Genomic DNA, 15,519 nt, shown 5'->3' with positions numbered 1-15,519 from the left:
ACTGAAACCCACTGTTCAGTCTTATATGAGAGCTACGTGCTCTGTATTGTAAGAAAAGAGAACAGAAACATTAAGGAACCAAGGATGCAGCTTCCCACGAATATATTGTGATCCACTAGGCAGAAAATATGTTCTTTGTTTTTGTGTCTATGTGTATGAATAGTTAGATGTAGATATAAGTTTAAATAGAGTAATTTTGTTCTCTGAGCTCCTTTATGTCAGTGTGCCCCCCCCCCCAATTTTTCTTGTCTGGGGCCTTAAATTCCAAAATGTTCACTGTGCTGGTAGACACTAAGTCTACTGAGATGGATTCCCATTTCCTGGGCCTCCATGGGCATTATTTGGACAAGATAGGCGTGCCTCTGGTGATAAAGCCAGCCAGATTAACCAATCCCAGGACATGGCCACTTTCAAGGAAGTCAGGTTGGACTGTACCCACTGGCCTTGACCTACTTGGATTATGATGTTGCCCTGGTTGTGCCGGGGAACTGGATAAACAGATGCCCCTGCTCATGCCTTAGCTGGTGGGAAGTTTCCCCCAAGGATTGGTTGGCCCAAGTGTTTGCCTAGGTGACTCAGCCACCACTACTCCCACCATCCCAGCCCTGGCCTCTCCTAGGGTCTAAGAACATTTTCAGCAGAGACACTGTTGGTGGGCTCTGATTCAGTGAGTGTCCCAGGAAAGGAACATACAGTCTAAGTTTGGCCCAGCAAAGGCCACACACACTTTGTTCCATATCCAGGTCCAAATACCCAGGCTCTGAGAGGCTGTCCCCCATTGTGACCACTGCTAGCCCGGGGCTGAGGCTCGGCGCTGACCCGGTCGTAACTGCCAAGGGCTGGACAATGGGCACATCTGTCCTTTCTCTGAGGGATGAAAGCACCTAAGCAGACACGGCTCTGCCTTTTGTTACGGATTTTTTTTTCTTTCTTTTGTAAACGAAAGAAAGCCTCGACATGTGGTAGCCGGGTGTACATCCCACACTGGGGGCCTCCCCACGCGTCCCCACCAAGCCCAAGGACAGGGTTCGATTCCAGATTGGAGCGTGATTGTGGGAAGCGGACAATTATGCCCGAAGCTGAATTGATTTTCAAATCTGGAGGCTTCTCTCGGTGACGCCAGGAAGAGGGCGTCCCTACGGGCCAAGGAGAGACCGGCGTGCGTGGTCCACTCTGCGGGCGTCAGTCCTTCCCGCAAGCAGCGGACTCTGGGTGCTTTACCAGGAGGGCCATAGTGGAACCGCAGGAACAGCCCAAGCCTCAGCAGCCCCACCAGCACCCAGAAGTTAACGTGGGAACCCACTAGGGTACTCCCCACCCCCAACACACACACACACACACACACACACACACACACACACACACACGAGTCATTCGCGGAGCAGCACGCCGCCTTATTATCAGCTGAGATGAAGAAGGACCCAAGCGGCAGGGGACAACGAGATATGGCCGGGACCAAAATTCTTGGCATGAAAAGCGTTCCCCTCTCCGGCCCGTGGAAAAGGGTGGGCAGAGGGTCAACAGTCATCAAGCTGACCAAAGCATTTAAGATATTTGCTTCTCCTCCCTCCAAAACTGCCAAGCGCCTGAGGATGGGGAGAGCGTGGGCTCCCAGAAGCCCTCTGGGAAATAAAGCTTGGTAGGACAGGGTGGAAGGAGTAACTGCACAGGCCGAAGCTCCCCGGGCAACCTACACCAAGAGGCAGCAACTGGAGAGAAGGGTGAGGACTTTCCAGTCTTGGCGCACCACCCGGGATGGGAGCCCGGCAAGTGCTTCTGGGTGAGAGCCCACCTCAGCCTGAGAGCCGAGAAGGGCGCAAGTCTCCTGGGGTTGCGTTCGCTGCCCTAGGTCGCACTCCACGCCAGGCCTTCGCACGTGCGCGCCGCTCCAGGGCCACCCGGCGCCGCTGTTAAGGCGCGGGGCCCCCCTTCATCATTTGTACGGGGACGTCACGGGCCGCGAGCGCGGGGGCTGAGGGGGCGGGGCCGAGCCGCGCGCTTGCGCGCTGAGCCCGGCGGGCGTGAGGGCGGGCCGCGGCGGCGGCGGCGGCGGCGGCAGCGGCGGCGGCGGCGGCGGAACCGCGGCCACAGAGTCTGCAACAGTAACCGAGCCATGGCTGGAGCTGGCCAGCGGCGCGGGCAAGCAGCAGCCGCGGAAGAGGCGCGGACTGCGTCAGGGGAGCCGGGGGCCTCAGAATTCTAAGAAGGAGAGGGGCGAGAGGGGACCAGGGGCGGGCGGGCTGGGGGCGCCGCGCTCGCCCAACGGCACGGATCCTTTTTGGAAATTAATATTTAAAAAAAAGCCGAGGACGCAGAGGGGAAGGTGGGGGCAAGAGGGAAGGCGAGACACACAGAGAGGGAGACAGAGCCCCACAGTGAGAGGAAGGAAGGAAGGAAGGCAACAGTCGCCGGCAGCCGATGTGAAGACCGGACTGCGTGCGCCCTTCGCCGCCTCTGCCCGGCCTCATCGATGTTGTGTCCGCCGCCCGCTCGCCCGGATCACGATGAACGCGCAGCTGACCATGGAGGCGATCGGCGAGCTGCACGGGGTGAACCATGAGCCGGTGCCCGCTCCTGCCGACCTCCTGGGCGGCAGTCCCCACGCGCGAAGCTCCGTGGCGCACCGTGGCAGCCACCTGCCCCCCGCGCACCCGCGTTCCATGGGCATGGCGTCCTTGCTGGACGGCGGTGGCGGCGGCGGCGATTACCACCACCACCACCGGGCCCCCGAGCACAGCCTGGCCGGCCCCCTGCACCCCACCATGACCATGGCCTGCGAGACTCCCCCAGGTATGAGCATGCCCACCACCTACACCACCTTAACCCCTCTGCAGCCGCTGCCGCCCATCTCTACCGTCTCGGACAAGTTCCCTCACCATCACCACCACCACCATCACCACCACCACCCGCACCACCACCAGCGCCTGGCGGGCAATGTGAGCGGTAGCTTCACGCTCATGCGGGACGAGCGCGGGCTGGCCTCTATGAATAACCTCTATACCCCCTACCACAAGGACGTGGCCGGCATGGGCCAGAGCCTCTCGCCCCTCTCCAGCTCCGGTCTCGGTGGCATCCACAACTCCCAGCAAGGGCTCCCTCACTATGCCCACCCGGGCGCCGCCATGCCCACTGACAAGATGCTCACCCCGAACGGCTTTGAAGCCCACCACCCGGCCATGCTCGGCCGTCACGGGGAGCAGCACCTCACGCCCACCTCGGCCGGCATGGTGCCCATCAACGGCCTTCCTCCGCACCACCCCCACGCCCACCTGAACGCGCAGGGCCACGGGCAGCTCCTGGGCACGGCCCGGGAGCCCAACCCTTCGGTGACTGGTGCACAGGTCAGCAATGGAAGTAATTCAGGGCAGATGGAAGAGATCAATACCAAAGAGGTGGCGCAGCGTATCACCACCGAGCTCAAGCGCTACAGCATCCCACAGGCCATCTTCGCGCAGAGGGTGCTCTGCCGCTCCCAAGGGACCCTCTCGGACCTGCTGCGCAACCCCAAACCCTGGAGCAAACTCAAGTCCGGCCGGGAGACCTTCCGGAGGATGTGGAAGTGGCTGCAGGAGCCGGAGTTCCAGCGGATGTCTGCGCTCCGCTTAGCAGGTGAGCGGGCCAAGGGCTGACGGGTGGGGAGGTAAGGGATTGGGGAAGCTAAAGAGACCGAAGGAGGGAAGGAAAAAGAGAGAGCTGGACACGCATCATCCCATCCTTCTTTCCCCAAGGGGAGGTGGGTAGTTCCCTGGGCCTGGAAGAGCCAGCGACGGCTCCCGGGAGCAGACCGCCTGTTCTAGGACTCTGTGAATTGGGCTGTGGTAGGCTTCGGGAGCTAAGCGGTACCGCCTGGGCGAGTGCGGGGATGCATTTGTGCTCGGAGACTGTGCTGGAAGCGGTCGCGGCCGGAGGCGAAGAGAAACCCGCGCACCTGGCCGGACACGGTCTGTGCGTCGCTTCTCAGTTGGGCACTCTGGGTTTGGGAAGAGGGAGGCGACGCGTGCGTGGAACTGTGCGCAGATGCTGCCCGCTAGTACCCCTGACACATACCCGGGCGTTGGGTTGGAGCGTGCTGGAGCTGCACGCCCACGTTTGGCTGAACTTGGTGCGGTGACCCCTCTCCCCCTCTCTATTGGCTCGAGGCAGGGGAGGGAGGGATGGGGAGCACACTCAGAGTTCCGGCAAAAGGTTCCGAAGCCGCGGGAAGGTGTGTGTTTGGCGCGGAAGCTGTTTAAGAGTTAGCAAGCACTCTGCCCTGGTAACCGGCTGTGGAAAGGAGAGGAAGGCAGATGGTGCCGAGGTAAGGGTGAGCGCGGCAGAGCAGCGAGGGAGCTTACAGCTGAGCCCAGGGACCGCCTTTGCTGCCGACTCATTTACGACTTCACATTTCGTTTTATTCCTCTGCGTGATGTTTCGAATGTATCCCCTTGCGTGGGGTTGGGAGTGTGGACATGACCCCCCAAGTCTGCGAGCAGAGGTCTCCCGGCCCCAAACCCGGAGGCCCGGGTGTTTGCGAGTTGAGCGGGAAGGTCTCCCCGGCGCTGCACAAACAGCGCTTAGCCTTCTCAGCCTCTCAAAGCCAAGGTGCATGGCAGGCTCCGGGAAGCTGGCCGAGGGGACAGTTTAGCCCAGTCTGAAACACACCAGAGATTTCAAGCTGATTCGGCGACCCCCGAGGGCAGAGGACACACGGGGAGGTAGAACCAAGGGCAGCTGAGGGCGGACACGGTTTGATGAGACCCTGCCGACTTGATTGACTCCTGGGTCCGTGCTACTCCCCCCGCCCCAGTCTCAGCCTGGTGCCCTGGCCTGAGTCCTGGCGAAGAGAAAGGTAAAAGCCGGAATGAGGGTTTGTTAATTAACTGATCGTTCTCCATTAATTCGTCCCTGGAGAATGAGAGACAGTCAATCCGCTCAGAGCCGGGGGCACTGAGCCGTTTCACAGTCTAAAATCAAAGCGAGAGGCCAGAGCCCCCTCCCCCACCTCATGCGGGCCAATGAGAAGCTAGAGGGAGGCAGGTGCCGGCGTGCCACTGAGCCTGCCGCCCGAGCCGGAAGCAACCCCAAAACACTATTTGGGTCTGGGCACTGGTGGCCTCCCTCCCGCATGCCCCAGTTCATGAGCCTCTGCCCCGCCAGGTTTTCCAGCCCAGCCTGTGCTCACTGGTTCCAAGCAAAATCCCTACACAGGCTATTGCAGCTTGTGCCTGGAAGTCGGGGGCGCGGGGGGGGGGGGGGGGAGGTGGAGATAGGACAGGAATGGTGAGGGAGAGATTGACAAGGTACCCTCTGGGGCTCCCACAGATCCATTCCCTAGCCCTGTGTACATCCCTCGTATGGCCTCCCACCCCCGTAAGCTGACTGAGACCCAACGGCAGCTCAGGTTCTAGAAGGGGTGGGAGAAATGGATACCCTTCTCCTTGACTGCCCAGCCTCTGCTGGCACCCAAAGTAGTCACTGCCTTTTCACAAGCCCACGTCAGCCTCGCGCCCAGCTTCAGAACCTTGTACCCAGGCAGTGCTCACACAGGCCTGTCAGTGGGGCAGGGAGAAATGGAGGAAAGGGTTGGAAATGAAAAGGGATCCCCCACAGGGAAGCTTGTGATCCCCACCTAGTGAAGGTGCTTGCTCAAGACTTCAATGACCACCTTTCCCCACTGCCCCCCCCCCGTCGCCCCCTGGAAATTCAGACTGATGGGTTCTGTTCAGAGATGACCCCCAGCCCTGGAAACCGGGCCTTGCACTCTGACCAGCGGGCGCGCGCTCTGACCTACACGCGTGGGCGCTGCAGTGCTGTTGAAGCCCCGAGCACTAGTACTGTGACCCTCCTGTGGGAGGCGTGGGCCGCATGCCGGCCAGTGCTCACCGGACCCAGGAGGTTATCGAAGGGGTGACAATCTGGCACCTAGCAGCCTAAGACAAGTCATGCTCAGCCCGAGGCATGTGGCCTTTTTCTTTGGAAAAAATAAATGAATGAATGAATAAAAGGGAAGAAAGGAAAATCAGAGACTCTGGCAGGAGAAAATTTGGTGCCCAATCCCAGCTGAAATCACATCCCAGGACCCGGATGGAGCGTTGAGTGTTTAATTTTCCTTTTTTTAACTTAATTGAAAGGGTGGGAAAGGCTGGGACGGGGGCGCTTGCGGAGGGAGCCCAACCCGGGACAATCCCGTTACACTGCAGGAACCACGACCTATTTTAAAATCACCGAAAAATAATGAGCCATCTCTCTAACATTTTCATTTCGAGGATGGGGTAAGGAGGGAGTGAGGCTGTTTCCTGGACTCTCCAAATGATCTCTAATAGGCCCGATTGCAGATTTAAACAAATGCATTGCAGGGCACTTTGGCCAAGGCTGTGGGACATTGCTGGTGTCTCCCCACCACTAGCCTCCATGCACAGAGGTGCTCCTTGCACTTTGGCTCGCTGCTTGCACTAAAGACCCTTCAACCTTTCCTTATCCCTCAGGGCAGTTCCTTCACTCATTGGCGAAGAGGGGCTTTTGCATGCCCATCCCTGTATACGAGGTTCCACGAAGCCTGTTGTGCAGAGTCAAAACCCCCACACTTGGCAGCATGTTTGGGGAGGCGCCTTCCCCTTACAAAATGACATCGGCTTAGCAGAAGATGGGAGACAAGAGGAAATTCTCACCAAATTAACTACCTTTAAAAAATCAATACGTGTTCCCTCAATGTAATACTTGCTGCTGCCCCATTAAAGTACAGTGCAACTAGGCTCGGGGCTGCATCTCATCCGAGGTGGGGTGGGTGGGCGCCTCGCCTCTGACGTGGGTGCTTATTAAGACTGGAAGAGATTAGTTTCCAATTAAAGATTTCAGAAGGCTTTGGCCACAGTAGGGGAGCTGTCAGTATTTGAAGAGGCTGCAAAGCACAGTACCAGAGGGCACAGCACCGCGGACCCAAGGAGGAGGCAAGGCCCAGCGGGTTGGGCAGGGGTGGGTGCTGGGCCCCTCTGATCCTGGGGTACCTGAAGGAAGGGTACCTCCAAACAGTGCTGGGGAGACTGCCCGGTCTCCCGCACCCGGGACTGCGCCCCCTTCCCATCCAGAATTTGCCCCAGAATGACCTGAAGGAGAGCGGGAGCCTGGAAGAGGGTAAGGGTGGGGGAGGGATGTTCGGCCAGAAGGTGGCCATGAGAAAGTCTTGCAGGGACCAACCTGGGTTGTGTTTGCCGTAAGTGGCCTTGCGGTCTGGTTGATTGATAACTGGCCTCCATGCAAGTCCATTTGCTTTTTGTTAATATTTATCCCGGCGGGTGACATTTCAACTGTCCCCTGCTTCCCTGGGCCAAGTGAGCCAAGAAGTAGGAGTGCTGTGTTGGGCCTTGGGAACCTCACTTCCCCAAATCTCAAAGACTCCTGGGCTGGGAAAAAAACCAGGACTGGGACTCAGGAACTGGAAGGGTTCCTGGGCCCAAGAGAAGGCACCACGCAGACTGGTTCCCTCGCGCCCCACTTCTCACACAGTGCAGCTGCTCCCAGCGGCTGCGGTTCGAACAAAGGGCCTGCGGGGCGCGGCCAACCGCATCCGCCTCACAGCCCCGGAGCCAGTGGGACTGCCTGGGAGGCGGGGGTAGAGGGGAGGGAATGGAGTGTCTCCTCCAAAGGCTTGGTGTGGCCTCCTCCTGACGTGCAATGGTGGAGGCATCCAGTTGTCAGGAGGAGTCCCAAAGAACCCCCACCTCCTCAGGGTGAATGGTGGCCATGTGCCCAGGGAGTTGGCCGGGGACCCCCTCCCCAACACACACACACACCAATACAGCAAGAAACCAAAAGTTCTCACTCCAGTCACCAAAAAGCTCTGCATGGGCCTTTTTCTCAGCCCATGCCTGACCCCTTGAGGGTTTGGGGACAATAGTTCCTTCTTGCAGTCCCCACTAGGGAGCACAAACCCCAGTGAAGGGAGGAAAGAATGCCTAGTGTTAAGAAGTGTGCATATAGTGAAGACTGGAGCCGATTGTTTGACACTGGTAGATAGACCTGCTTCTGAGGCTTGAGGAGGCCTGGTAGTTATTGTGTGGTGACCCTAGTGTCAGCACATGCAGGATGGCCGCCTGAAACAAATAACCCCATTCTGATGGCCCCATTCTGATGGTCCTGCCAGTGGATGCAGCCCCAAGCCCCTTGGAAATGCCCAAAGGGTGATCAGAGTCCACCAGAGCAACCCGCTGGCCCCAGGGCTGTAGTGGTCACTAGAGACCCAGGCTCTGCCATAGCTATTTCACAACTGGCACTTGGGGACAGACTGTGCCAACAATACCAGTTGTAGTAGCAAAGTAACTCAAAGCCCAGGCTACATCTTTCTTCATCTTCAAGCTTTGATCCTCAGTGCCCTGCAGGGAGCTGGCATCCTGCCCTCCCAGATGCCCTTCCTGGGGCTTGCCTTCCCCGGGGAGCCTGATGGGCTGTGTACTGCGATAGCTCCGCACGCCCCCTGCGGGCTGCCGCTGGCCACTGAACAAGCTCTTGGTTCAACACGCTGTGGAAAGGAAAGGGATGCTTGCTGTGGCTTTGTTTTTACACATCGTTGTATTGGTGATTTGCAAAACAATTATTTTTTGATAGGAAAGGGGTGTGGAGGAGGAATCTATCTTGGTCCCCAACAATGTCTGGGTATTACCCCACTGATGAGACAAAATTGCCATCCCCCCGAAGTACATCCCAACTCTGACCTCTCTAAGCAAGATGCGTGTTTGGATTTCCTATTCTAATTACACTTTTGCTGGCATGTTTTTATTTGAGGAAAGCAGGGTCAGAGTAGAGAAGGTGAGTAGGATGTTGGGGCTGGAGGATGTAGTACTGGGAGCATGGATTAGTGGTTCCTTTGTTTTGTTGTTTCTTCCCCTTCTAGCTAACTGACAGGAGTCAGGAGGCAGCCCTGAGGCTTTGAGCTTGGAGGGCTTTGTTTTCTTTCGTGTGGGGTGGGTGAAAGGGCCCGCGGAGGCCGACGGGCCTGGAGCCTTGGTGCGGCGTCAGGACCCTGGACAGGGCCCCGCCAGCGCTCTCCCGGTCCTGTTTCTCTTTGCTGCTGGCAAGTGGGTAGAAGGCCTTTGAAGAGTTGTAGTAAAGGAAGTGGAAACTAACAGCAAATATTCTGAAGTTTATGAGAAGTCTCGAGGCCCCGCCAGGAATATACACCAGCACAGTCAAGTAATCAAAAAGATCAAACCTATCCTCGTCGATCAGATGATTGATCTTTTCCTCCCTCTCTGGCAGCTTTCTGTGTCTGAGGACACGTGCACACCTGCTTATAAAATCGGAATTCGAGTCCCTATGGGTGTGACAGGGGTTGGATCATTAAGCTAAAACGTTCAATTCAGTCCCTTTGATCCGTGCTGGGGAAAATCTATAGTCATCTCTAATCTACGAGGTCTTTAAGAAGGTTGTTACACGAGCTGTTTTGATGTCATCATTTCCGCATTCATGGCAAATTCAGCTAATCAAAAAGACATTGCTACCCAAAGTTCTCAAAAGAGATAGTTCTTACAGAGTGTATCGGTAAAATTTATTCTTGATTTCCTTGTAAGAAAGAAAATCCACAAGTCTGATGGAGTTTGGTAATTTAAAAAAAGGTTCTCTGTGTCTTGCTCCTCAAAATCCATAGTTAGAAGCTTTGCCCTTTAAGGAAGTGTGCAGTGCTCTTTGTAAAGTCCACATATTGGAATAAACACCTAGATAATGCTTTAAATCAACCAAGGAGCCTTGATGGATTGGATGAGAAATGACTAGTTTCATTTCAATTAAAACAGCAGAATTTCCACACTCTTGGTAAAATAGAATGGTCCTCAGCCAAGGGTAGCAATAGAAGGAGGGTCTTATTGAAATCGTGATAGTTAGGATAGATTTCTCATAATTCTGGATAAATGCATTCAACAAGTACTCATTAAATACTATTTTCATCATGTCTCTATTTAAATAAGATGAATAAGCACCTTTGGGAGAAGAAAAACCACATTATTTCCACATGAAAAGTGTCAGCCTCATAGAGTTCAGTTAAAAGAAAAGACTGATTTCTTATGTATGTGAATTTATTTCACAATCATAAATTCCTGTCTTCTATCAATAGATTTGCACAGGTTTTTATTTTGTGACAAGTAAGTTAATACTAAGGAAGTTTAATTTCCTCTTAAAGTGATAGGATTGGATTACATGACTAGACCAATCCCAAGACAATCAGATGATTTTGATACAAACATAGGAATTCGTTTTATCACTGAGTCTTGCTATAGTATCATCTATCTTATGTTCCTCCCAAAAGATGTTCCATTATCATAAAGTTGTAAAAAAAATTAGCTTCTAGAATTTTTCCTCTCCATTAGATGAGACAATTTGGTAAACCAACAGCTGAACAGAACCAGTCCCTGAGGTACTACCTGTCCAATTTGTCATGGCAATTGATAAGGATGGAGCTTATGTCTGTTGTGTACATTCTATTAGTCAGGAACTGTACTAGGACATAAATGTTCTCCTTTAATATTCACTTCAGTGGCTCCCACATCTTGCTCCACGTTGGAATCACTTAGGGATCTTTACAGATATGATTCATAGTTAAAACCCAGGGCATTACCTAGGCATTAGGATTTTTAAGAGCTCTGAGCTGGTTTTAATGAGCAGCAAGGTTGGGGAGCCACTAGTTTATGTGGTAGTTACTATTATTGTCCCTGGTTACATAATTTATCTCTGATAACACAACTGGAAAGCATTGATATGCTGAACTCAGCTTTCCCAGCTCAAAGCCCAGAACCCTCTTACTCTCCACCCTGTCCCTACTAGTACAAATCTACCAGGTCACTGGACCTAGACTGTGGAGATGTCTGATTTACTGTCATAAACACCCAGTCTAGAAAGTGTCTGCGTAATAAAGGTCTTGAAACTAGAGAGTGTGTATCCTCCTCTGCGACTCTCAAAGACGGTTACGTATGGAGACTTATTTCTTTTTACTCAAGACTTATAAGCGAGACTTTTTATTGCTGTATTTTGAAGGAGCACCCAGAGGGAATGTAAGGCTGTATGAGAGCTAGACATGGAACCCAAGTCTCCCTCTCCATTTGTTCACTTAAACAATTATTGATGGGCAAGACCCAATCATTAGATGTGTTCTGTGGGTGGGACTGGTCCATTGGGACTCCTGCCTGGAGGAGGGCCCAAAGGCCCAAACCTCCCATACTTTCAGGCATTGGTGTTCTGAGATCTGCACTTACAACAGCAATTACATTTCTTTGCTTCAGATCACCGCCTGTCTTGCTATTCCAAGCTTGCCTGTTACTCATGTTTTAGGACTCTGCACTGAAAAATAATAAATGAACTTAAAACTGTCTGAGCTGGCAATCATCCAGAGGACAACTTACAATTTCCCTCAAACACTGTGTGTTTCCAGTTATGCATGTGTCTCTCATCTTCCTTTGCATATGCCATAGGGTGCTCAGAATTGACAGTTTCTGAAATCACTACTTTCGTTTTTGCATCTGGTGATGATCTCATAGTCCCAAAGAGAGGTTATCAAAGGAACACAATAAACTATGAGCTTTTCGCTTTCTTTCCTGTTGTCTTCTAAAACAGATCAATGGCTGGGGAAATTAAATAAATAAACGAGCGAAGCCCGCCACCTAGTGACCTCCATGCTCACTGCAGGTGAAGTGCGTGAGAGGAGTGGCTAACGCGATTCAAGTATTGATGGAGTCACAAAAATCGTTCATTAAGGCAATTTAATCTTTGCTATTAAATGTCCTTTCAATTCATTTGGGATAATTAAGATGCAGTTAAAGTGATTAAATTCTAATTACTTATGCTAGACAAAGGCATATTTGTCACACTAATGCGGTTAACTAAGGACTCAGAAAGAAAGTTAACATTTACTTCAAATGATGCAACTGGAAAAATCAGTTCCTCTTTTCATCATTAATCCAGCGAGCCGGGTGATTATGTAATGGCACTACAAGCTCATTAAGTAGGGGAAGTGCTGATTAAAATGACTGCTAGGAGGAAAACCTGAACCAGGAGCACCGCCGTAGTTTGGTTAGCATTCCTAGCAAAATTTCTTGGTGTTCTTTCCCTCCAAACCCCCCACCCCAAAGTAAGAAGCAGCTCCTGAGTTTTATCCTGACATTTAAAAAGGGGCTCCTCCCAGAAAGCCTTTATTGCCAGCCTACAGACATTGTTAAACCGAAAAACATTTTTAAGTGGTAAGGGGATTCTCAGCATAGGGAGGAGCTAGGCAGATGGGCTGGGGAGGGAATTCCCGAAGTCAGAATGAAAAGGTCCACTGAAGGCTCCTGAGGCCACTTCCCTTCCCATAAGCACCTTTCCTAGTAAGCAGTCCTTCACTCCCTCCCTAGTTCACTTTCACTGTCTTTGATGCAAGGGGACAGATTCCTCTGAACGGGATCATGCCACGTTTGATCATTATGCATACTCTGACGACTGCTAAGTATACCTCCGGTGCAAATCGGTCTTTTTCAGTATTTTTCTGCATTTGCACGTAAAGCCATCCGAGATTATAAACCATTGAGTTACTGAGGCTATTTTACCATAATGTCCACAAACAGTTCCCAGCCTCTTATGATAGCTTAATTATGAGTGCTCCTAAGAGGGAGTCGAATTGAAACAACTGAATTTGAAGTTTGCCTTCCTTGCAAAAATGGCTTCCTAAGGCAGTGCGTAGCATTTGTCCAGGGTGGGGAGGATGATCCAAGGACGAAGATGGTCAGTCATAAAATTGAGGATTATTTTCACCAGGAGATAGGTGTCTTCTAGCCCTGTTAAATTTGCATACTGAAAATCATAATTGTGGAGATTGCATCTTTCCCTTATTTATCTCATTGGAATTCAATATTATCCCTGTTTCCTTATAAGCAAAGGAGCTAAAGTTACTAAATTCATCAGTCACATAAGTCAAACCACTACCTTTAAAAAATAAATTGGCAATTATTTGGATACTTACAGTTATTATTAATTTAACAGATCATGTTATGCCATCTTACATTACTAAAACAAATAAATTGAAGTTTAAAACCCTGGACTAAGAATCAAAAGCCCTAGAGACAAGTTCTCATACTAATAAACTCAGTGAACTTGTCATTTACCCTTCCTGGAGCCTCAGTCGCCTTAAATATAGAATGAAGGATTTGGCCTTAGGGTCCTTCCAGGTCCTACATTCTATGATTGATTGGCTTCTGGGATGCCTGTGTATCCACAGCAGAGTCTCTTGTCTGTGTCCCAAAGTCAGGATTCAATGAGGTGTAAGCTCCAGGGGCTCATCTCCTGGGCAAAGTCTCAGATCAGGCTCTACTGTCACATGGTAAAGAGAAAGCAGCCCATCCAGTCAGGAGTGCCTCCTTCTGGCACAAATATGCCACAGTTTGAGATTACAATTCCCATGTCCTAATAATACAAGCTGTTGGTGAGGATTTGGATCAACAGGAATCCATACACTGCTGGTTGGGAATGTAAATTGGGACCATTGCTTCAAAAGATAATTTGGCATTGTCTTATAACCCTGAACCTACACATATCCAGTGGTTTTACTCTTTGGCATATACCCTAGGTAAAGCCACAGATGCTCCTGGAAATGTATACAAGACGGTAACAGAATTGTTCATAAGAGCAAAGAAGCCAGAAACATCCCAAATGTCCATTGGCAAGGAATGCATAAATTGTGATATATTCATATAATGCAGTAGTACACTGCAATGAAAATAAACAGGCCACAGTTACATACAACAGCATAGTTGAGTCTTAGGAACAACGTTGAATTAAAAAAAAAAAACCTGTGGAAGATCACATCAGAACAATACTACTTTTCCAAAGCTCAAAAGCAAGCAGTGCTGAATAATTTATTGTTTGGAGAAACAAAAGTATGTGATAAAGCTGTTTAAAAAAAAAAATGAGGGGCGCCTGGGTGGCACAGCGGTTAAGCGTCTGCCTTCGGCTCAGGGCGTGATCCCGCCGTTATGGGATCGAGCCCCACATCAGGCTCCTCCACTATGAGCCTGCTTCTTCCTCTCCCACTCCCCCTGCTTGTGTTCTCTCTCTCGCTGGCTGTCTCTATCTCTGTCGAATAAATAAATAAAATCTTTAAAAAAAAAATTTTAAAAAATGAATAATAAACTCCGATTCCAGAGTGTGGTTACCTCTGGTAGGGGAAGGTCAGAAGATCAGTAGCTTTACAGCCAGTTACAGTTCTTTTGTTGGATGCTGCCCTCACAAATGTTCATTTTGTTACTAGGCTTTCTATCTTAAATATCCATACTGTTCCTGGAGGTAAATATTTTTTAATTTTAACATTGGGGAGGAAAAAGATTATTATTTTTTTTCTGATTCCCCCACCCAAACAGCTTGGACCAAACAAACCCTGCATTCGTACGCAGTTCCTAGCAACATACTAAATGTCAGCCCTCCCGGAAATTATGTTCTGCCAATTGTGGACAGGACATAAGAAGTGAAAGAGGATGTTTATCGCAGCATTATCTACAAGAGTCAAATTATGGAAACAGCCCAAGTGTCCATCAACTGATGAATGGATAAAGAAGATGTGGCATGGGGGTGCCTGAGTGGCTCAGTTAGTTAAGCATCCGACTCTTGATTTCGGCGCAGGTTGTAATCACAGGGTCATCAGATCAAGCCCCACGCCAGGCTCTGCACCGGGCATGGAACCTGCCTGAGATTCTCTCTTTCTCTCCCCCCCCCACTTGCACACTCTCCCTTTCTCTCTCTCTAAAAATCAATAAATAAAATATTTTTTAAAAAAGATATGGCATGTACATACAATGGAATATTACTCAGCCATGAAAAAGAATGTAATCTTGCTGTTTGCAATGGCATGGATGGAGCCAGAGAATATTATGCTAAGTGACATAAGTCAGAGAAAGACAAATACCAGATGATTTCACTCCTATGTGGAATTTAAGAAACAGAACAAATGAGCAAAGGGAAGAAGAGACAGAGAGAGGCAAGCCAAGAAACAGACTCTTAACTATAGAGAACAAACTGATGGTTACCAGAGTTGAGGGGGGAGGGGGATGGATGAAATAGGTGTTGGGGATGAAGGAGGGCACTTACTGTGATGAGCAGCGGGTGATGTATGCAAGTGTTGAATCACAATATTGTACACCTGAAACTAATGCTACACTGTTAACTAATTGGAATTTAAATAAAAACTTAAAAAAAAAAGAAGTGAGAGAGGAAATTTCATTAGATATGGAAAGAGGGGTTTGTTTTTCATTCACTTGAGCACCAGCTACAACACTGGTGTGCTCAGTACTGGGGACGGCATATACAGCAGACAGTCTAGTGGGGAAGAGAGACAGATAGCTGTTCGTTTCCTGCTTGACTGTTTTGTATGTGTGTCTGTGTGTGTGTGCCAAGAAAGAGAAGTTTGGGGTGTGATGAAAGGACAATTTTGAAGATCTGCAAAATGAATAAGACTTGAGTCAGAAATGGAAGGGGGAACAGCAGTTTGTGTGGAGGTCCTGACTGAAATATGTTTTCAGAAGATTTCTAGAATCT

At 50.8% G+C, this 15,519-nt stretch overlaps 1 protein-coding gene across 1 annotated transcript in view; it reads left to right on the top strand.

The window, feature by feature from the left end:
* Nucleotides 1-2,116: 2,116 nt before the first annotated feature.
* ONECUT1 (one cut homeobox 1) overlaps nt 2,117-15,519 on the top strand; it is a 46,326-nt gene continuing 32,923 nt past the window's right edge. Inside the window, exon 1 of the mRNA XM_045812155.2 lies at nt 2,117-3,609. Coding sequence (XP_045668111.1) covers nt 2,505-3,609 — 1,105 coding nt within the window. The 5' untranslated portion in view covers nt 2,117-2,504. The remainder of the gene's footprint in view (nt 3,610-15,519) is intronic.

This window comes from Ursus americanus, chromosome 36 (genome assembly GCF_024610735.1).
Source record: "Ursus americanus isolate L20-20 chromosome 36, mUrsAme1.1.p, whole genome shotgun sequence".
NCBI lineage: Eukaryota > Metazoa > Chordata > Mammalia > Carnivora > Ursidae > Ursus > Ursus americanus.
Note: the sequence above shows the minus strand (reverse complement) of the source record. Positions and strands in the feature narration are given on the sequence as shown.